The sequence below is a fragment of the Xyrauchen texanus genome, chromosome 18, assembly GCF_025860055.1.
Source record: "Xyrauchen texanus isolate HMW12.3.18 chromosome 18, RBS_HiC_50CHRs, whole genome shotgun sequence".
Classification (NCBI taxonomy): Eukaryota; Metazoa; Chordata; class Actinopteri; order Cypriniformes; family Catostomidae; genus Xyrauchen; species Xyrauchen texanus.
In genome coordinates, this window is record NC_068293.1 from 4,576,541 (window position 1) to 4,598,886 (window position 22,346).

The 22,346-nt window shown below is 40.1% G+C and overlaps 1 protein-coding gene across 1 annotated transcript in view; it reads right to left on the reverse strand.

Annotated features, from left to right (window-relative positions):
* The window catches only part of kalrna (kalirin RhoGEF kinase a), a 281,969-nt gene that overhangs the window by 82,045 nt on the left and 177,578 nt on the right, over positions 1-22,346 (reverse strand). Inside the window, exons 21-33 of the mRNA XM_052148011.1 lie at positions 20,534-20,656; positions 20,177-20,359; positions 19,865-19,983; positions 19,690-19,756; positions 16,745-16,854; positions 16,429-16,498; positions 15,911-16,000; positions 15,153-15,245; positions 14,918-15,029; positions 10,064-10,254; positions 8,028-8,129; positions 3,339-3,481; positions 2,973-3,075 (exon numbers count right to left, since the gene is read on the reverse strand). Of these exons, the coding sequence (XP_052003971.1) occupies positions 2,973-3,075; positions 3,339-3,481; positions 8,028-8,129; positions 10,064-10,254; positions 14,918-15,029; positions 15,153-15,245; positions 15,911-16,000; positions 16,429-16,498; positions 16,745-16,854; positions 19,690-19,756; positions 19,865-19,983; positions 20,177-20,359; positions 20,534-20,656 (1,506 nt within the window). The remainder of the gene's footprint in view (positions 1-2,972; positions 3,076-3,338; positions 3,482-8,027; positions 8,130-10,063; positions 10,255-14,917; positions 15,030-15,152; positions 15,246-15,910; positions 16,001-16,428; positions 16,499-16,744; positions 16,855-19,689; positions 19,757-19,864; positions 19,984-20,176; positions 20,360-20,533; positions 20,657-22,346) is intronic.

Genomic DNA, 22,346 nt, shown 5'->3' on the forward strand with positions numbered 1-22,346 from the left:
TGCAATAGATTAACATAAGAAAAGTGTTTCTGTGTGTGTATCTTAGATACAAAATTCCCACAATGCCAACGATGCAGTCATTGCCTAAATAAACCAACCTCACAACACAAACACGCACAACTCATAAAACACAACAAAGCATTGTGAATGTGCCACCAGCACAAACGTTCACAGCTAAGAGGACATGTGTTAATGTGTCTTACTTTGTTCTGATAGGGCGTCTCATAACTCCTATGTGGACTGAATCCAGCACACAGTTTGAAGAGACTTTTCATGACTGGTCATGACTGTCTAACACTGCTCAGTTCTCATGATTGCTGTACACATCATGTTGATCTCTAGCATGACAACCCCTGCTTCAACTGAAGGAGGGAAACCCTGTGTGACATTAACCTGTCAATCACTCATCATGTGATCCTTCTTGGGGTGGAGTCGGGGGCCAGATCCTTTGGAAAAGAAGGCTATGGCTGAGTTAGGATTGGCATACTACCCATCCTATTCTTACTACTTCTGCCATATCTTTCCAAGAGTAGTATGGTAATATGCCATTTCAAACTCAGCTTATGTTTTTAATAGCAGCATACTACAATACTACTCCTACTACTTCTGCTGTATCCAGGATGTTTTCAATGCACAGTGTGCACATTTTAGGTATGCATGGAATGGCTGGACAACCAACTTAATATAATCATTTTTTTTTAATAGTATGCAACACACTGTATATAGGCATTTCTTCAACTTTAGAAAATATTAGCCTTGAGAATTTCTAGAAAGTAAAGACTTGTTAAAACAATTTTCACACTATATATTTGTCTACTACCAATGTCATTTTTCTCATTTGACTTTTTAATGTTTCTTTAAAAAGATGGCCAACTTCTTTGCCCTGCTAAGGCTAATTTAATATTTATTTAGATGATCATGGCTTTAAAAATGTGATAAATGTAATGTTTATGGATTTTCAATGGATTTTTTAAGTTTATAGGAACGTTCAGGGTTCAATACAAGTTAAGCTCAATTTATGGCATAATGTTGATTACCACAAAAAAATCTTTTGACTCTTTTCTTAAAGAAAAAAAAAATAGCAAAAGCAAGGTTACAGTGAGGCACATACAATGGAAGTGAATGTGAACAATGAAATGTCTGCTCTCCCACACCTGTTCCCAATCACCTCATCAAGGTCTCTATATAAACTCACCTCATTCACTCAGCTTTTATCTCAGTCTCTTTTAAGATCACCATCCCTCATTGCTCTGCTAATATCCCATATATTTTAGTTGTTCTTTGTGTTTTCTTTTATAGCATTCAGTGTTGTCTTGGAAATAATATACATAGTTTTATTTTGTTGTTAAGCACATTGCAGTTGGGGTCACTCCAACTCCCGTCTTTGTCTCTCCTTCCATCTAAAGCATGACATAGTGAACGTGGCCAATTTTTGGAGGGTTTACGCACAAATGTGAAGCTTATCATTTTATAAAAGCACTAGCATAAAATGTGCTGTTCAAACTTGTATTATTGGAGCTGTAAAGTTTGAAATTGTCATTTTCACAGTTATTTTAGTGTTTTTTGGTAACAAAGTTGTAAAATTGGCCATAACTTAACACAAAAGGTTAGTAAGGTTTTTTTTATGTGTTAACCCTGAAATATAATTTTATAATGTTGTGTTGTGTTTGTTCATTTTCTTTCAATTTAGTTTCAAATATGGCTGTATTTGAGGGATTGTCATAGTTAGCCAATCAGAACAGTGGGTGTTTACATTGAAGTCTTAAAGGGCCATATAGCTTTAAACTGAGCTTTTAGACAGAGGGACATAGACAGGGTGGAAAATTATATATTTAATTACTGTTTTGGCACAAAAAACAGTTTTTTTTTTTACCTTATAAGTGGACCACATGGAGTAGAATAAAATGATACAAAAAAGAGTTTGTCATGACCCCTTTTAAAAAAATGTATAAAAAAAAAAAAACAAAGTTGAAATCTGTTTGTTTTCATTTAAATCAACTGCTGGGACATGAACGTGCCCAAAGTTGAAGAAACGCCCAAATTCACTGCACAGTACGCATTAAGCAGTATTCTAGTATTCCATTCTACACATAGCCACTGACTTAAAGGTGCAGTAATCAATTTTAGCATTGTGAAGCTTTCACGTGACTGAGCTGTTGTATTAGCCACACCCCCTCATTCCAAAACCCCGCCCTCTAAAGTTAATTTTGAGATCAAAACCGAGCAAAAGAGCAAGCAGCATTGTTTGTTCCTGTGGCAATTAAATTTAACAGTGGCCCTCAGCTGACAAACATTATGAATTATAGTATCAATGCTCCACTTCAAATGAGAACAAGCAAAATGGTTCGCTGACTCATTTTTGTTTGCTGTTTACAAAGTCTACAGCTGTCACAGAGACCGTTGAGATATCCCAGGACATGTATTTCATTAATCTCAAAAGGGAGTAGGAACATTTTGTGCATACTTTTCCATGAACAAATAGCTTACAGCGCCGTTAACATAGCCCAAACTGAACTGTATGATACATCCTTTGAAACACAACTTTTCATTTAAACAGTTAAACATTCAAGAAAAACAGCCCCATTGTAAAACAACTCTTATGTAGCATTCTTAAAGGTATAGTTCAACCAAAAAGCATCTCATATTGTTCCATACACAATATGACTTTCTTTTTTCATTGAACACAAAAAGAGTTGTTAGGCAGAATGTTATTGTCACTCACCATTCAGTTTTATAGAATGGAAAAAAAAAATGCATTTAAAGGGAATAATGACTGAGGCTGTCAATCTGCTTAACATTTTCTGTTGTGTTCCACAGTTCAGAGAATATCATAAAGGTTTGGAACACATGAGGTTGAGTAAATGATAAAATAATTGTTATTTTTGGGTGAGCTTTCGCTTTAATGTTCACTTTTGACAACAGTGAAGCTTGATACATGGTAAATATCAGAGGTCAGATCAGCATGTTTGTACCTTGTCACTGTCCATAGTGTTCTGAGAGGTTCTGGAGGCAATGGAAATGGTATCCGGCTGACTGCTGCCATCACCCTGACTGTCTGCATCTTCACCAGCGTCCCTAAACACACACACACACACACAGTTGTGAATATTCATTTTGTACAGAAGTGATCACAACAAATCAAAGCAGCATCTACAAATCACCCAGTTTACACCAACAGATATGACAGCATCATCAGGTCATTCTAACAAGAATTTCCCATTACAACACAATTATCATGGCGTTATAGATGTATTCAGTGTTTATTTCTTAAGATTGGTGTCTAGAATGTATAGGTAAGCAGGTCATGGAACAGTGTTTAGTGTTGAGTTGTGTCTGACCTCTTGCTGTTGTTGCGAGGTTTGGCGGGGGGTTTGGGAATGTGGATTGGTTCCTTCAGTGCCCCCTTCAGGTGAATGATTCTCTCCTGAATTACCTCACGAATGTGTTTGATCCATTCCTGCTTCACCTCGATACTGGATGCCTTGAGACAAAACAAGCACAATCGCACACATTTACAACAGAGTGTCCATTATTGAACCCATCAGGAAAACACAAAAATGCTGTAAAAAATGTAGGACTAGATTTACCTACTTGAACTTTTTACTACAACAGATTGATCACAAGCTGTTTCAATAAATGAATCATGCCAAAAAAAAAAAAAAAAAATTGAAAATATGCAGATTCATCAAGGAAGGATGAAATATGGCAGGAATAACCAGACACAAACTTGCACAGCAACAGCAGGTCAGACAAAAGGATACAGAGCCCGGTTGAGCACCACAGCACTACTAAATCCACTGTTGTGGAGGGGCACCAAGAATGTCAGTACCCCAGCAGGACAAGTTATGCCTGTGAGGTGAGCTGCAGGAGGATACAACCATCAACCCACAGACATGGCAGAGACGGCAAAACAATGAGAAGGAGCCAGGGAGAAGGAAAATAATAAACTGGACAAGATGTCTAGTGACATTGTTTATGAAGAATGTGTAAGTAGATTTGGTGAAGCCTTAGTGAGAAAGAGTGGTCCCAGGGAGATGAGTATGAGAGAAGGAACTATTACAGATGGTGAAATAGCAGAGGCAGCTCCTGTAGGACAGTAGAGGAGCACTGGAAGGATGTCTTGAAAGTATTGTGGGATGGCATAAGGGCTAGATTAGTTGTTTTGAGAAGGGCAGAGTGAATTAGACAGCAGAGAAGAAGGAAGGAGCATGAGAGGGAGATATTCATCAAGGATAATTTTAAGTTTGCCAGAAACCTTTGGAAAAGAAGAGGAGTCATTAGTTGGATTTCATATAGCTTCACTCAAGTTGAGTGTGATTAGGCAGGTGGTAGAAAAAGCCAGGGCAACTTCAGCCCTGGGCCCGAATGAGATACGGTATAGGTTGTATAAGAGGTGCCCAATAATTATTAAATTGTTATGGAGATTACTGAGAGTTGCCTGGAAGATGCAGTGGATTCAATTAGATTGACGAAACAGCAGTGGCCATCTTTATATCCAAAGAACAGGAATCCACCAACATAAGTGAGTTTAGTAGTATTGCTCCACTGAATGTGGAGGGAAAGTTGTTCTTTTCAGTGGCAGCAAGGAGGATGTCTGACTACCTCCTAAAAAACAGATACACAGACACAAGCTGCCAGAAGGCAGGCGTACCAGGTATTCAGGGGTGTGTGGAGCATGCGACAACAATATGGGAGAAAATCCAGTCTGCCAAGAGAGACAAGAAAGACCTCCATGAAGTCTGGCTAGACCTGGCAAATGCTTATGGATCAATTCTACACCAGTTTGTCAGAAAATATGTCATATGACATAGGAGTACATAACTGGTTGGCAGTAACTAAAAAAAGGAATCTTGATGTGATGTTCAATCTCTCCTATCTTTTTACAGCTGCAATCGAGATCATCCTAATTGGCGCAAGACAGATAGAGTTGCACAGCTATATGGACGATATCACAAGTATCCTTCAGACTGATGCATGTACAAACAGATTCTTCAAAAGACTGGAAGAGCTTTTGGCATTGGCCAAGATGAAGATTAAGCCATCAAAATCATGTAATCTTTCAATTCGTAGGAAGTTAGGAGCGACCAGATATCATTTGAGGTGGATGAGAAAAGAATCCGTGAGCTGGCAGAGCAACCTATTCAATGTATAGGGAGAGAATACACAGTAGACCTTTCAGATAAACACATGGCAGGGTTAGTGCTTTGAAAAGACAGATGAAAAAGTGCTTTGAAAAGATTGTCAAGACCATTGTCATCTTCCATGCAAACACAAGGCCTGGTGTTACCAATTTACACTGCATCATCCCCTGAGCTCCTCGTCTTTCCAGCCAACCCTGCCGTTGAGCACAACATCACCATTCAGCTGGGTTAATCTACAATAACACCTTTAAAAAACGATCAGAAATCTAGGGGTTACTATCAACAACCAACTCAATTTCACTGACCACATTTCAAAGACCTTGTAGATTTTCTCTCAACAACATCAGGAAAAAAGACCCTTCCTCACTGAACATGCCACACAAATCCTTGTTCAGTCACTTATTGTACAGTATTTAGACTGGATTACTGTAACATTCACATTGACGGTCTTCCTGCGTGTGCATTTAGGCCTCTGCAAATCATCCAGAATGCTGCAGCATGTCTGGTCTTCAACAAACCGAGAAAAGCATGTTACACCACTCCTTATCTCTCTAAACTGACTGCCGGTTGCTTCATGTATCAAGTTCAAGGCTCTGATGCTGGCCTACAAAACAGTCACTGGATCTGCTCCAGCGTACCTAAAATCATTCCTGCAGAGCAATGTTCCCACCAGAAGCCTGCGGTCGGCTAATGAGCAGAGTCTCATTGCACCAACAAAAAGATTTACCAAATCACGTTCCCAGACTTTCATCTTCACTGTACCTAGATGGTGGAACATATATGGTGTATATATGTATATATATATATATATACATTTATATATAATTCTTGTTGCACTCTAATCTGTCTTGGATAGTATTTTTCTGATGCATTTGAAACTTTGTAATGCAGCACTTTTCGTCTCCTTTAGATGAATCACTTATGTTGTAGTATTCCACTTTTGTAAGTCACTTCAGATAAAAACATCTGCCAAATGAATAAATACAAACGGTGTGGCCGCAAATAATGTGAGAGGTTGCTGCAGTGGCAGTGGCAAGGATGGACACAAAGGCCAACAGATACATCAGGAAGTTACTGGGATTGTCGCATTGTCTTTCAGATGTAGAATTGTTTGGAAGAAATGCCTTACAACTGCCACTAAAGTCCAAAAAAGTGAAGACCAGGCTGGTCTTATAACTAAGGGAATCAATAGACCAGTCTGTTAGGGCTAGTCAAGACCAGGTTCGAACAGACAATCTTTGAAAGGTAGAGAAGGTTGTAAACAGGGTGGTTTCAAGACTGAAGCAACAAGAAATTGTTGGAAGAACCCAATCAGGAAGATCAGGCCTTGTATGGGGGATGGCTTGCAAACTATGTTCAGCAGCCTCTAGAAAACAGAGGAAAGTGACGGTAGTGACAGAAGTATCTAGCATGGAAGAGGAGGGGTAAATGATTAGAGCAGTCAGCCAGCAGCAGCAAGGGTGCTGGACAGTATGGGAGGGTACATCTGATAGAGTTTTAGGATGTGAAAGGTACCCAAGTCCAGGCTAAGTTTCCTTATAAAATCCAACTATGATACTCCTCCAAGTCCTGGAAATCTGTTACTTTGGTATGGAAAAGAGGAGATTTGTCCCCGCTGTGATGCCCCAAGAGCAAGTCTGCAGCACATCTTTACTGGGTGCAAGACCGCCTTGGCACAAGGACAGTACAGGTGGAAGCATGATCAGGTCCTGTGAAAGCTGGCAGAGATCCTAGAGGTTTGTGGAGTAAAGGCAAGCAAATGCCATCATGGTCCTCTGAGGAAGTTCGTTGAGTTTGTTAAAAAGGGAGGCTTTTTGACAAACAAGGCACTGCAAGGAGGGAAGCAAGACCAATCCTGGCACCTGGAAGTGATTGGTCAGTGGTGGTTAACCTTAGCCAGCAGTTGAAACTTCATTCAGAGGTCTCATTACCTCCTTGAGGCCAGACAAAGTGTTATGGTTGGCGTCAGCTAGAAAAGTCATAATGATTGAGTTTACTGTCCCATGAAAAGAGGGACTGGAGGCAGCCTGTTAGAGGAAGAAGCTAAAATATGCTGATCTGGAGAGCTGCAACTTACCCTGTAGAGGTTGGGTGTCAAGGATGTATGAGAAAATCAATGCAGCATCTACGGAAAGACATTGGTATCCTTTGATCAGCCTTGAATAAGTCTCTAAAAGAAAAGGCAGAGGAAGTTGAGAAAGGGATTTTCTGGTAATGTTAAGAAGGAAGGACAAAAAGTGGGGTGTGCAGAAGTGAAAAAGTAGGCTTAGGGAACATATGTGATATGTGCTGTGGTAGTATGTGGGAGATGGAAAGAGATGGGGAGGAATCATTTCTGCTGACCCACTCTGTCCTTATCTGGAAGATTGAGTGGGGGAGCGAAACCATGCCAAGCTAGGCATTGTAGGAGTGGCTGAGGCAGTCTTGCGATTCACCTCAAACATCTCTTTCCTACTTAATCTGTTGGGTTATTGGTTTATGGATAGCCATGGGATGGGTGGTAGGCATAATCAGATAGCTTGTTATCTAACAGAGAAGGGGCCTTGAACGTAGGGTAGGACTCCTCATGGGGGAATGGGTATCAAACCCTGGCTGCATGGTATGACCTGTAAAAGTGGAATGTCTTGTTGGGATTGCAAGAACGAGAAGCAGTGGAAAGGATCTAGTGTCTAGCTGTGGTGGGTGGCAGGGAGATGTCCCTGACTGCTGCCCCACCACCAGGAGATGTTCCGTGATTAATGGGGTGAAACATCTGTCATGGGTGGCTCCCGGCTGATGATCCCGTAACTGGAAAGATACCCAGCCTGTTTACACCTACCTGGGCATCAGAGTAATTCATAAAATAACTAAAATAAACAGAAAATAAAAACAGAGTGTGTAATGTACCTTTAGGACAGTTTTGTTGTCTGACGAGGGTGTGCGTCCAACCCAGAGAGCAAATTTACATGGATCACCCTCCACATGCTCTGTTACACCCAACTCAGATGTCTGGAAATACAACAATAGAGAAAAATCCCAATATTACACAAATACATAAAAAAATTATTAAGTATTAGAGGAGAATATTTGTCAAATTACATCAATGTGCATTTTGAAAATATTAGATTGTACTGATAAAATTAATAATTAAAATTAATTTAATGATACCACTTTTTATCTTTTAAATAGGATATATGATGAAGCATATACTGTGCAGACATACTGTAACATTCCAATAATTTAACTAGGGAGGTCAATTGATTAACAATTTTAACAAAATTAATTACATGTTGCAACTGTTAATGAATTACAATTAATCACAATTAATCACATATCAATATTTACAAAGAAATGTCACCCAAATAAAGATACTAAAGATGATTTTGGTACAAGAAACCTTGACTAAAGGCCCTGGCACACTTCACATTAAATCAAAGAAAGAATGGGAGTGGGTAAGTACAAAATCTGTTTTTAGTTGTTTCTGTGGTCCATAACAGCTTGTCAGGAAAACTTTTAGGGAAACTTCTTACACCTTATTGTCATTGTTCCATGTCATTGGTGGGTGTGACATGGAGCTTCATCTACTTTAAGGCCGACAACTAATTTCCATTCTGTCAGTTAAGATCAACATGAACACACTGGCGTGCAGAGTAATTAGCGAGCTGGCACACATGTACCTACATTAGATTTTTTTAGATTAGATTCAACTTTATTGTCATTGTGCAAAATACATGTACAGAGCCAATGAAATGCAGTTAGCATCTATATATATATAGAAATATGTGAGTATGTACAATATACAATATGGGTTTTTGAATAATGTGAGGGTAAGTGAATAATGTGAGAATGTCCATTTTTGGGGGAACTATTCCTTTAAGTGTAAAAATGTGCTGTTGAAAGCCATTCACTCATCAAGATATGCCTCTACCTGACATCCGGAAGAAAAACCAAAGACGTGGATCTGTTCACAGACGTTTTTGAACACAGAAGAGGGGCAAAAAACATCACTTCTGCTACACGAAACACACCAAACAACACCTGCACTATGTCTGTAAACTCTTAACAGAGTTACATAATCTTCAAACAGACAGAAATGTGAAACTAAGACATAACCTCATCCATGGGAGCACGTACTGGCTTTCCCACAGGGCTTTGCTGTTGCCTATGTCACTGAAATTATATTAGCTTGGTTCAAAGTGCTAGTGAGCTGCCTTACTATCTACTCTCTATATTGGCAGCAAACTTCAAATGGGACCTCACAAGTGAATTTGGAACACTTTAGTAGGCAGCAACAGCCACTCATGTACCACAACATAGCACTATTCACATGAAGTGGACAAGAGACTTATAATTGATTCCAATAAAGTTGGACGTTAGCATGTTGCTAAGCTAACAATGCGAACACATTTTTAACTTAGGATCAAAGCCTGAGTTGACAGAGAAAGTTGATGAGCAGCATTATGTTACCAATTAAGCCTGATTGGATTGTTTTAGTTATGCCAACTCAAAACCAATCCTGTAAAACAGAGTTTGTTCAACTGGCTTCATGGTACAGGCCCCTGTTTGATACATAATTTGAAACATGCCTAGTTGTTGTAATGTTGCATGAAGTGGGCAGTTGACACACATTTGATTCCAATAAAGTCTGAAGTTAGCATGATGCTAAGCTAACAATGTGAGTCTAATAAGCATAAAAAATACTGCTCAAATAAATACTGATTAAAATAGTACTTTTTTCACTGAGCTCATTGAAATTCATTCTGTGAAGGACACATGTGCCTTAAAATGTGGGCAACACATCTCATAAGCCAACACAATGTTGCTGTCTACTGTTTGGAACAGATTTTGCAATGACAGCCTGTTGCCTTAAAATGCTGTACATGTATGCAGCTCACTAGGTTTTGAAGGAGAGTGTATCTAGTGAGATAGTGTTTTTGAAGTACCAGTAGTTTGTTCTTGAAAATGTATTTAGATCGTCCTGCCGAGTCTTTGATCTCTTTGCTGAAGACGAGGGAGTTCTCGAATAGGAAGAGGTGTCGGTCTCGTCCCTTACGGATCAACGATTTGGGGTCCCACACTTGGAAGGTGTCCTGCAGAATGAGTTCACCCTGGACATCCAGATTCTCATCAAAACCTGAGGTCACAAATGGTCATGTTAAAGGTCAAATGGTCATATGAGTTATGTAAATATCACTAGAAAAGCAAGTGATGGCTTATTTGCAATGGATTAGTATACTTCTTACTGAATACTGCGCAGTATGGAGCTCATAAAGGGGAAATAGTGGTGGGAATTAATTTTTTTGTAGGAATGGAGTAATATAAATAATTATATTGCATGCTGTTGTAAAACATTGCTTGATAAAATTGGTATTTTCTTGAAAAACGTTGCTCTCTCCCACAAAATTACAAGAGAATGCTTGTGCAATGTAAAGAATGAAGTCCTAAAGACAGGTGTAAAATGTAGGCTATGCACAAAGCATAATCCTCAATTTAAGAATGTGCAAAAATAAAGACTACACAGCTAAAAATTACATTAACATGCCATATTGACTAATCTCTCATAAATGCAATAGCCTACAGTGCGGGAATGCATATATTGAAGCACAAGTTTTGCTAAATAATTTGTGTGGGAACACAAATGTTTTTCGAGAGCACGCAAAAGCTTTAATTATGTTTTCCCTCCCACTACAATTTTTCCCCCACAACAACCTCTTTGGGGCTCCATAGCACAGTATAAATTGAATTCTGCCTGTGCTTTTTTATTTTACATCTCAATTTGTTTGACAGTCTGATCAAATTATAAATCAAGAAATAGATGTTAAAAATAAGGGATGATATTACTTCTAGAGGTCTGCTACCCAACCCGAGCCCAGTGGGAACCAAAGAACTATCAGGGCCTGGTTTGGGTCTTTAATTAATAATAATTAATGTTATACAAGATGGCACCATGTATATCAGCCTCGTGTGGAGTTCTCCAATTCTTTTGTTGTTTTTGCTTGTTTGTCCTGTGTTTAGTATTTTTTTTTAGCAATTTTAACAGAGCCAATCTCACCCGTGAACTGGCAAAATACAGACAGCACATTACATGCCCCACCAGAGACAGAAATATACTGGATAATTGCTACACAACATTAAAGAATGCATATCGCTCTGTCCCTAGAGCAGCTTTGGAACTCCCTGATAATTGTCTGGTTCTGACCTACAGGCAGAAACTAACATCAGCTAAACCTGTAGTAAAGACTGTAAATGGAGGGACCTATGAAGCAGAGCTGGAACTACAAGCCTGCATTGACTGCACTGATTGGAGTGTTTTTGAAGCTGCAGACACCAATATGGACGAGCTCACAGATAATGTGACATCATATATCAGTTTTTGTGAGGATATGTGCTTTCCTTCTAGGACTTATTTAATGTTCAACAATGACAAACCATGGTTTACAGCAAAACTCAGGCAGCTTCATCAGGCTAAAGAGGATGCTTACAGGAGTGGGGATAAAATCTTGTACAATCAGGCCAGAAACACACCCACAAAAGAGATAAGAGTGGCTAAAAGAGGCTACTCTGCGAAGCTGAAAAACAAGTTTTCAGCTAATGACCCTGCATCAGTGTGGAGTGGCCTAAAAGACATTACAAACTACAAGACACCATCCCCCAACACTGTAGGGAATCAACAACTGGCTGAAAACCTGGATGTGTTTTACTTCAGATTTGAAAAGCCAAGTCTCACACCCCACACCCAGTCTGACCTTGTCTTCACACAAACACCAACACCTCCTGCAACCATCCTTCTCTCCCCTCCTGCTACTCAAACTGCATTTAAGATCTGTGAAGATGTGCCAGGTCTTCCGGAAACAAAAGACAAGGAAAGCACAGGGCCCAGATGGTGTTTCACCCACTTGTCTAAAATCTGACCAGTTGGCCCCCATCTTCACACAGATCTTCAACAGACTACTGGAGCAACATGAAGTTCCCTACTGCTTCAAACACACCACCATCATCCCTGTCCCAAAGAAACCCCCAACCACAGGACTTAATGACTACAGACTCGTAGCTCTGAAGTCTATGGTCATGAAGTCATTTGAGAGACTGGTTTTGGCCCACCTGAAGGACATCACTGTACCCTTTCTGGATCCCCTTAAATGTTCTTATCGAGCAAACAGGTCTGTGGATGATGCAGCCAACATGGGATTGCATCATATCCTGCAACATCTGGGCAAACCAGGGACATATGCACCTGCACGATCTTCTCCCTGTACACAATTGACTGCATCTCCAAAGACCCCTCTGTCAAAGATGACTCTACTGTCATCAGCCTCATTCAGGATGATGATGAGCCTTCATACAGATGGGAGATTGAACAGCTGTCTGTCTGGTGCAGTCAAAACAACCTGGAGCTAAACACGCTCAAAACAGTGGAGATGATAGTAGAATGTAGGAGGAACACCCCAACATTGACCCAATTCTGAACAGCACTGTGGCAGCAATAGAGTAATTAATGTTCCTGGGCTCTACCATCTTACAGGACCTGAATTGGGAGATCCACATTGACTCCATTGTGAAAAAGGCCCAGCAGAGGTTGTACTTCCTTTGCCAGCTGAGGAAGTTCAACCTGTTGCAGGTGCTGCTGATACAGTTCTACTCAGCAGTCATTGAGTCTGTCCTCTGCACTTCAAAAACTGTCTGGTTTGGTTCAGCTATGAAATCGGACACCAGAAGAATACAAAGTAAAGTTTGGACTGCTGAGTGAAAATCCAGGTAGGGTTGCCCCCTACCCTCACTTCAAGAACTGTTCACTTCCAGAGTGAGGAAAAGGGCTGGAAAATCACTCTGGACTCACCCAGCCCACTACCTCTTTGAACTATTAACTTCTGGCTACAGAGCACTACAGAGCACTTCAGAACCGTCAGGCACAAGAACAGTTTTTTCCCTCAGGCTATCCATCCCATGAACAGTGAAAATTGCCCCATTGTGAAGTAATGATGTGCAATACACAGCTTACACCGTGTCCTAACTACACGCGACGCGATGCCGCGACACGCAATAAAAGGTATCTTTTCCATGTTAATCAGCGTTTTTGTCCTAACCAGACGCGACGGCGACACGTGAACTTTATAATTTAGAAACGGTTCCTATTTCTGCGACGTCGCGGCTGACAGATCCGCCCACACAGAGATCTCATTGGATGGAAGTTCTGCGTGTCATGAATATTTAATCATCAAACATGGACGAACGAGGAACTGATTGTCGAGTTCAAAGGCATTCAATTCTCTATGATAAATCCCACAAATTCCACAAAGACATCAGGAAAAAGGATTCCGTCTGGAGAAGTATAGCTGAAGCATTGAATACACATGGTAAGTTAAGTTTAGACTTTCATCTACAGCGAATGAATGAATGAATGTAGCATTTAGCTATAGTAGGCTACTAATGACGCATCAACCTGTGTAAAACAAATTCCGCTTTATTTTCAATGTAAAGTAGAGTGAATAGGCATGACGATTTGTGTCCCTGTATCCAGGGGTGTCATTCCAGACAATCTACTGAAATACAGGCAGGGTGGGGAGTCGCAATGACAATGACAGTAGTCCGAGCTGTGCACACCATTTCCAATGCGAGTGCGGGCCAGCAGTGCGCTTTCACAGAGAGACTCCGCCCACACGCTGTTCTGAATGGCTGTGATTTTTGATTGACGTGTGGCGTCTCACAGTCGTGTCGCGTCTAGTGTGGACAGACACACTTGCTGTCGCTGGAATTTTATCGCGTCGCGTGTAGTTAGGACACGGTGTAAGTCTATTTATATCTATATTTATCCAGGGAATGTTATGGCAGAAGAGGATATATATATACATAGATGTGCCAGGTCTTCCGGAAACAAAAGACAAGGAAAGCACAGGGCCCAGATGGTGTTTCACCCACTTGTCTAAAATCCTGTGCTGACCAGTTGGCCCCCATCTTCACACAGATCTTCAACAGACTACTGGAGCAGCATGAAGTTCCCTACTGCTTCAAACGCACCACCATCATCCCTGTCCCAAAGAACATCTATATATATATATATATTATCTATTTGGTTTTTATTTTTATTCTATTTTTTATTATCCCTGTCTTGTTGTTGTATTGTTTGTGCACTAGAAGCTTCTGTCACCAACACAAATTAAATTAAATTTTTTACATTTTGAAAATAATAATAAATCTTTTATTGTATTAATTAGAATGAGCTTTATTGGAATTAGCTTTATAAAGCTCATTCTGATAAAGCTCATTCTAATTAATAAAAAAAGATGTATTATTATTTAAAACATGTAAAAATAAAATGGTCACACTAATAAATTATTGAAATAAATGTTTTTATTTAAAAATGTATTTGAAAAAACATTTATTAAAATATTATTATTAGGACTATAAATTGAGTAGGGCTGTTCACACCAAAAGTGTTTTTCTATTATTTTCCTATGTAGATGATCTTTGACTGTTGCGTCTCGTCTGTTTATTCATCATCTCAAACAGGGCAGCTGCATTTTTTAGACACCGTGTGAAATTAAAAAGTTAAAACGTAAAACTTAAAAGCACACCTCCAGACACCTGCATTCTGTTTAATTTGTTGCTCTCTTGAATGCTGCACATTTTAGCAAAAATATTTGGTCATCTAAGTACTCAATTCATACTATGAATTCAATTTGCATACGGTACTATGCACAGTATACAAACTGAACACTGCAGATGTAATAATAAGTGTATTATGGTGGTTTGCAGCTTTCCAAAACACAGTTAATGTGTGTTTTTGTCTGTATATTTACCTTCTAGCATGCTGACATGCATGGCATCGTTGGCTCGCTTTGGAACACTCAGCATGACCTCCAGCCCATCTTTAATTTCACCTTTGCCCTCTTCACAGCACGACAGCAGCTCCTACAAGCACACATACTGTACTGTACTGTACTGCACACTACACTACATGGCACAATTAACACTACATTTGACTTTCAGTTTGAATGCTTTGACACCAGGGAAACACACACTCATATGTAGTACCTTGAGCAGCAGCTGGTATTTGGTGATTCTCTGCACAGGTTTGATAAGGTATGATGATATGGAGTTAGTCAGACCATGTCTCTTCTGTATCTCCTGCTCAGAACACACAAAACCAACCATAATACACTAATTATCACATAAACACATTATTCTCTCTCACACACACACACACGCACACACACGCACACACGCACACACACACACACACACACACACACACACACACACACACACACACACGTAGTGTTTCCATGTTTTATGGGGACTTTCCATAGACATAATGGTTTTTATACTGTACAAACTTTATATTCTATCCCCTAAACCTAACCCTACCCCTAAACCTAAACCTCACAGAAAACTTTCTGCATTTTTACATTTTCAAAAAACATAATTTAGTATGATTTATAAGCTGTTTTCCTCATGGGGACCGACAAAATGTCCCCACAAGGTCAAAAATTTCGGGTTTTACTATCCTTATGGGGACATTTGGTCCCCACAAAGTGATAAATACACGCACACACACACACACACACACACACACACACACACACACACACACACACACACACACACACACACACACACAGACCTATGCCATCTATTTCTGTGACTATTCACTACCTTGTGCTACACTGACGTGTTCAGAGCCAGTGACTCACTGGCTTCATCTACTGACCTCTGTTGAACATACACAACATGCCATTTCAGATGAGGAGACTTAAACACATAAACATGTAAGCAAATGCATATGTACTTACATCAAAAAAACTCCCAGCATGCTCCAGAATGAGTTGACTGGAATCTGGTTTATTTTTGCAATATTTCACATATATATTAAACTTATCAGCCTGAAACACAAAGACACAAGCATGATATTGCTATATCAAATACAAACTTGCCTACAATTTCATTTAAAACAATTTCAGTGATTTTGTCTGTGATTAATGAATGTCAAATACATTTCCAATTGCACACCTGTTATAATTTCTCATCTGATAAACTGTTAAACTGGTGTTGAATATTTGAATAATTTATGTTAATTCAGGCTTACTGTTTAAATGTGGAAAAAGCTCGATATCAACCTAATCATACACTGAAGCTAATAGTTATAAAAATAAATTAAGCTAAAATTGGTCAATATAGTATAAAATTGGTAGATTTATTATGCATCTCTAATTTGTAGCTTTGCGTATGCAGAAATTGGTACTAATAATAATCACTTTTTTGAACAATCGAAATGACATGCAGGTGTTGGATAAACATGTGTTTTACTCACCCATGTGACAAAGCAATGGCCCACATCCTCTGGTAACTGCTCATAATTAATCAGCTCTTTCAGGAATATACTACAACACAACAAAGCAATATGCAAATGAGTGTTGATCACTACAGCAGCTAATTTTCATATCACATGGGAAGCACAATTGTCATAGAACACAAATCTGTATATTTAGCCTATAATTTAATTGGAAAGCATATTATTAATCTCTTCATCTGTCAGATTAAGAAAACTATCTGTATGCTGGTAAAAAGCTCAAAGGGCTGTTAAATCAATTTGTTAACTTTTGCTTTAATTAAGTGCAGAAACTGACTTATTGTGGAAGTCGTAAATCTCCTGAATGTTCCCGAAGATGATTTGCTCTTTGTTGGTGATTCCTGGAGGTACTTCTTCCACTCCACTGGTCATCTCCCACAGATACGTCTAATAAATACAAGACAAGGACCTTTAGCAAAGGCCTTTAGCTTTCTGTGCATAATATTTTACATTTACACTTTACATGAGCTGTTTTGCAGCTTAGTCTAAATAAATGTTCTTATTGGACTGAGGAATTTTGAGTTGTGTTTTCATAGCACATCAGGCTATTTTATTTCAAAATATCAAGGAAAATATGAAATGAACCCTTTTTATAATGTGCAGTCAACCTGTCATTATTGCAAAATAAACCTGACAGGGTGATCAGGACCAGATCAATTATACAGGACACATTTAATGAGTGCTAAGTCTTAAGCGCTGAAATATGCTTGAAGTCATGAGCACAAAGTTAGTGGGCATGGCCATGAAATTTAGATTTTTTTCTTGCAATCATGCACAACATCTAGGCGCAACTGGGTTGACAAAAATGCACGTGCAAAGCACTAATCGGCTGGTTCAAGTGCAATTTAATTAGGACTTTCTTCTGCATTTATTGCGCATCCTGCATCCTATTATATAATGAAGACTGCCTATTTGTAAGAATTTGTTAGTGTAAATGGGCTTTATGTAATGAATGAGAAGAATTGAAATATGGGCCATTTGTACATTCTTTTGCATATTAACTGCATCCTTGATGCATGTCTGGCATATTTCTAAGACAGTGACATGCTAGTTACATGCATGGCCCTAATTTAACTAATTAAATAAATGAAATACGCAGCTGGTAGTGGGACGAAATACAGCTGATTTGAAGTGTAATGAATATATTAAGTTTTATAAATATATATGTGGCAGGGCGGAGGGCGGGGCCGGGTCGTGATCATACACACCCGGTCCCTTATCAGGCTAATCAAGCCTCCGAGAGGGATAAAGTCCGACTGCGGAGGATTGTGCGAGAGAGAGAGATAGTATACGGACATGTCCGTCATGTGTGTTTGTGTTTGTTTCAGTTGATAATTAAACTATTATTTATATTGTCAAGCCGGTTCTCGCCTCCTCCTTTCCCGCACAATCCTCGGCCTTTATCCCTCTTGGAGGCTTGATAAGCCTGATAAGGGACCGGGTGTGTATGATCACGACCCTATCTTCTATCTATTTCGGCTGTCTCAATTGCTTCTGTCTCGTTATGTAATTTCAGACTGACATGATGTTCAATGCCATCTGTTGCAGGGATCCCTGTTCTTCTATTCTAATCTTTTTTATTTGCAAAAGTAATGTGTGTGAGTCATTTATAAACTCAGCAAAAAAGAAATGTCCTCCCACTTTAACTGCTTTTATTTTCAGCAAACTTAACTTAAAAAGATTGAACAACTAATACATAAACTGAACAAGTTTCACAGACATGTGACTAACAGAAATTGAATAATGTGTCAAGATCAAAAGTGGTGTGGCCACCAGCAGCATTAAGTACTGCAGTGCATCTCCTCCTCATGGACTGCACCAGATTTGCCAGTTCTTGCTGTGAGATATTACCCCACTCTTCCACCAAGGCACTTGCAAGTTCCCAGACATTTCTGGGGGAATGGCCCTAGCCTCACCCTCCGATCCAACAGGTCCCAGACAGGCTCTTCACTGGCCATGGCAGAACACTCTGGCCATAACTTTCCTGTTTTGCAGGAAATCATGCACAGAACGAGCAGTATGGCTGGTGACGTTGTCATGCTGGAGGGTCATGTCAGGATGAGCCTGCAGGAAGGGTACCACATGAGTCGAGGAAGATGTCTTCCCTGTAACGCACAGCGTTAAGATTACCTGCAATGACAACAAGCTCAGTACGATGATGCTGTGACACCGCCCCAGACCACGACGGGCCCTCCACCTCCAAACCGATCCCACTCCAGAGTACAGGCCTCGGTGTAACTCTCATTCCTTCAACGATAAACGTTGCATCACCCTTGGTGAGACAAAACCAGGACTCATCAGTGAAGAGCACTTTTTGCCAGTCCTGTCCAGCGAAGGTGGGTTTGTGCCCATAGGCGACGTTGTTGCAGTTGATGTCTGGTAAGGACCTGCCTTACAATAGGCCTAAAAGCCCTCAGTCCAGCCTCTCTCAGCCTATTGCGGACAGTCTGAGCACTGACGGAGGGATTGTGCATTCCTGGTGTAACTTGGGCAGTTGCCATCCTGTACCTGTCCCGCAGGTGTGATATTCAGATGTACCGATCCTGTGCAGGTGTTGTTACACGTGGTCTGCCACTTGCCCTGGCCACATCTGCAGTCCTCATGCCTCCATGCAGCATGCCTAAGGTATGTTAACGCAGATGAGCAGGGACCCTGGGCATCTTTCTTTTGGTGGTTTTCAGAGTCAGTAGAAAGGTCTCTTTAGTGTCCTAACGCTTTAAAACTGTGACATTAATTGCCTACCATCTGTAAGCTGTTAGTGTCTTAATGACCGTTCCACTGGTGCATGTTCATAAATGTTTTATGGTTCATTGAACAAGCATGGAAAACATTGTTTAAACCCTTTAAAATAAAGATCTGTAAAGTTATTTGATTTTTACAAAATGTTAAATACAGTGTCCTGAAAAAGGGATGTTTCTTTTTTTGCTGAGTTTATTTTCTATTGACACATCTTTTGCACAGTACTGTATATATTGGCCAAGTAGTTTGAGAGTGTTGGAAGACCAGCTCGATAAGGTCATTCATAGTGCCTCTTGGGAGTGTAGTTCTGTATATCTTTTTTCTGATTATTAGTTATCATATACCATTAGTAATTATCATAAATTTTCCTCTATGGAGAAAATGATTACGATTTTGAACCAGACTGTTGCGCTTTATTACTTCTGCTTCCTATACAATTCAAAACATGTAAATGGTTATCATGAATAAAACTGAAACAATAACCTCTAAGCATTCACGTATGTCCCTCACATAGGCCTTTTCTGTCTGTAACAGTTCTGCGATTATGAACCTGTAACAACACAAACAAGAAACTGATTACAAATGCACATCACATGCCTGTTACTGTATGTCCCTAAAGTAGTCGTTCTTTTCCTAAAGGCTGTGTACAATCACTTACTCTTTCTTGCGGGCTGATTTCCTCTTCTCCTCATTCACCTCATGGTTGGGGTCACGCAGTTTGACCTCAGGGTCGGTCAGACTTGCAGGAATGATATCCAACTCCAGATCCTTATTATCCTGAATCACACACACACATAGAGAGAGAGAGAGAGAGAGAGAGTGAGAGAGAGAGAGAGTAAGAACCTACCTAAAACTGCAATGATCTAAAAGAATATGCAGAACGTTCGAGGGATATTAATACAGTGCTGCCTTGCAAACAATGCAATGTCTAAAATATAGCAGTAAGGTAAGAAATGTACGCAAGGTGTACCTCAGAGCTGATGCCCAGCGTGTTCTCCAGACTGCAGCGATATTTGCCCATACGTAGGGAGAAATCTCTGTAGCGCTTGCCCACTGTCGTCACCCATTTCTTCAGCTCGGTGACATGCATGTGTCCCTTCTCCACAAAATTATCTGCCAACTGGATCAACATCTTCACTCTCTCTTTAGTTTGCTGTGTGACACATGAATATGACGTGTGTGAGTGTGTGGTTTGATTGTTTATGGTAAACACACCTCGTGCAGAAGTGATCTCTAAAGACAGGTCTATAAATGTCCCTCAGTGAGAAGTCCATCTTTAATTGGTTCATGAGATAAAGAGAGAGAAGAGAGGTTTGTGTCCCTGTACCTTGGCAGAGATGCAGAACTCTTCATATTCTTTCAGCAGTTCCTGAGTTTTCTCCACTGAGACTCCAGGGCTCTTGTGAGTGGTAAGATAGACCTCTCCTGCCTCCTCTATCCACTCTAATGCCTAGAGATGCCATCAAATCATAATCCAAATTAACACACCAATCAGATCAGTTCTGAAGTCTACTGTGCCCTGTGAGATCTGGAGTCTACCTAAGGCGAAGCACTCAACAGAGACTTTTTAGGTAGGCATCCTATGACTGAAATGTAAAATCTGCCCTTAATCAGAGAATACACAGTAGCAGAATACTGAAATACAAAAATAAACACTGATCTCTGTTGCTTCAAATGCTCCACCATCAACCCTGTCTCAAAGAAACCCAAGATTACAGGACTTAATGACTACAGACCTATCGCCTTGACATCTGTGGTCATAAAGTCATTTGAGAGACTGGTGTTGGCCCAACTGAAGGACATCACTGGACTTTTTCAGGATCGAGCAACCAGGTCTGTGGATGATTCATTCAATATGGGACTGTATTACATACTGCAACATCTAGACAGACCAGGTACTTATGCAAGGATCCTATTTATGGACTTCAGTTTGGCTTTCAACACCATCATGCCTTCTCTCATATGGAATACATTAACACAGCTCTCTGTTCCCACGTCTATCTGTCAGTGGATCACCAGCTTTCTGATGGACAGGAAGCAGCTAGTGAGACTTCCAGCACATTTACATTCAGTGCTGTGCCCTCCAGGGATGTGTGCTCTCCCCACTAGTCTTCTCCATGTGCACAAATGACTGCACTGCCACGGACCCCTCTGTCAAGCTCCTGAAGTTTTCAGACGACACTACTGCCATCGGCCTCATCCAAGATGATGATGTGTCTGTATACAGAAAGGAGGTTGAACGGCTGGCTCACTGGTGCAGTCAAAACAACCTGGAGCTGAGCACACTCAAAACAGTGGAGATGAGAGTGGACTTTAGGAGGAACACCCCAACATTGACCCCGCTCACCATTCTAAACAGCACTGTGGCAGCAGTGGAGTCATTTAGGTTTCTAGGCACTACCATCTCACAGGACCTGAAGTGGAAGACCCACATTGACTCCATTGTGAAAAAGGCCCAGCAGAGGTTGTACTTCCTTCGCCAATTGAGGAACTTCAACCTGCCACAGGTGCTGCTGATACAGTTCTACTCAGCAGTCATTGAGTCTATCTAATAACTGTCTGGTTTGGATCAGCTACCAAGTCCGACATCAGAAGATTTTAAAGGATAGTCTGGACTGCTAAGCAGAACATTGGTTCTCACCTTCCCACCCTCCAAGAACTGTACACCTACAGAGTGAGGAAAATGCCTGGAAAAATTGCTTTGGACCCCATTCACCCAGCACACTATCTTTCTGAACTGTTGCCCTCTGGTCAACGCTACAGAGGGCTGAGCATCAGAACAGTTAGCCACCAGAACAGTTTCTTCCCTCAGGCTATTCACCTTATGAACAGTTAAACCTGCCCCATTACTCTCTATTGTGGCAATACAATCATGAGCATATTCAACTATTCATTCATATTTATATTCCATTTATATTTATTTGACATATCCTACTTATATTCATAGTGAGCTATTGTACATCACCTGTCATAAAGTCTTAATAACACTTATTCAACATTAGTAACTTATGGAAATGTACCTTAATATAACACATATGATGCATTTATTAAGGAGTTGCCAACATTAGAAACCTATTTACATAAAGTTCAGTATAGACTGTCATAGACAATACAGTCATTAATATTAACACAAATAATGT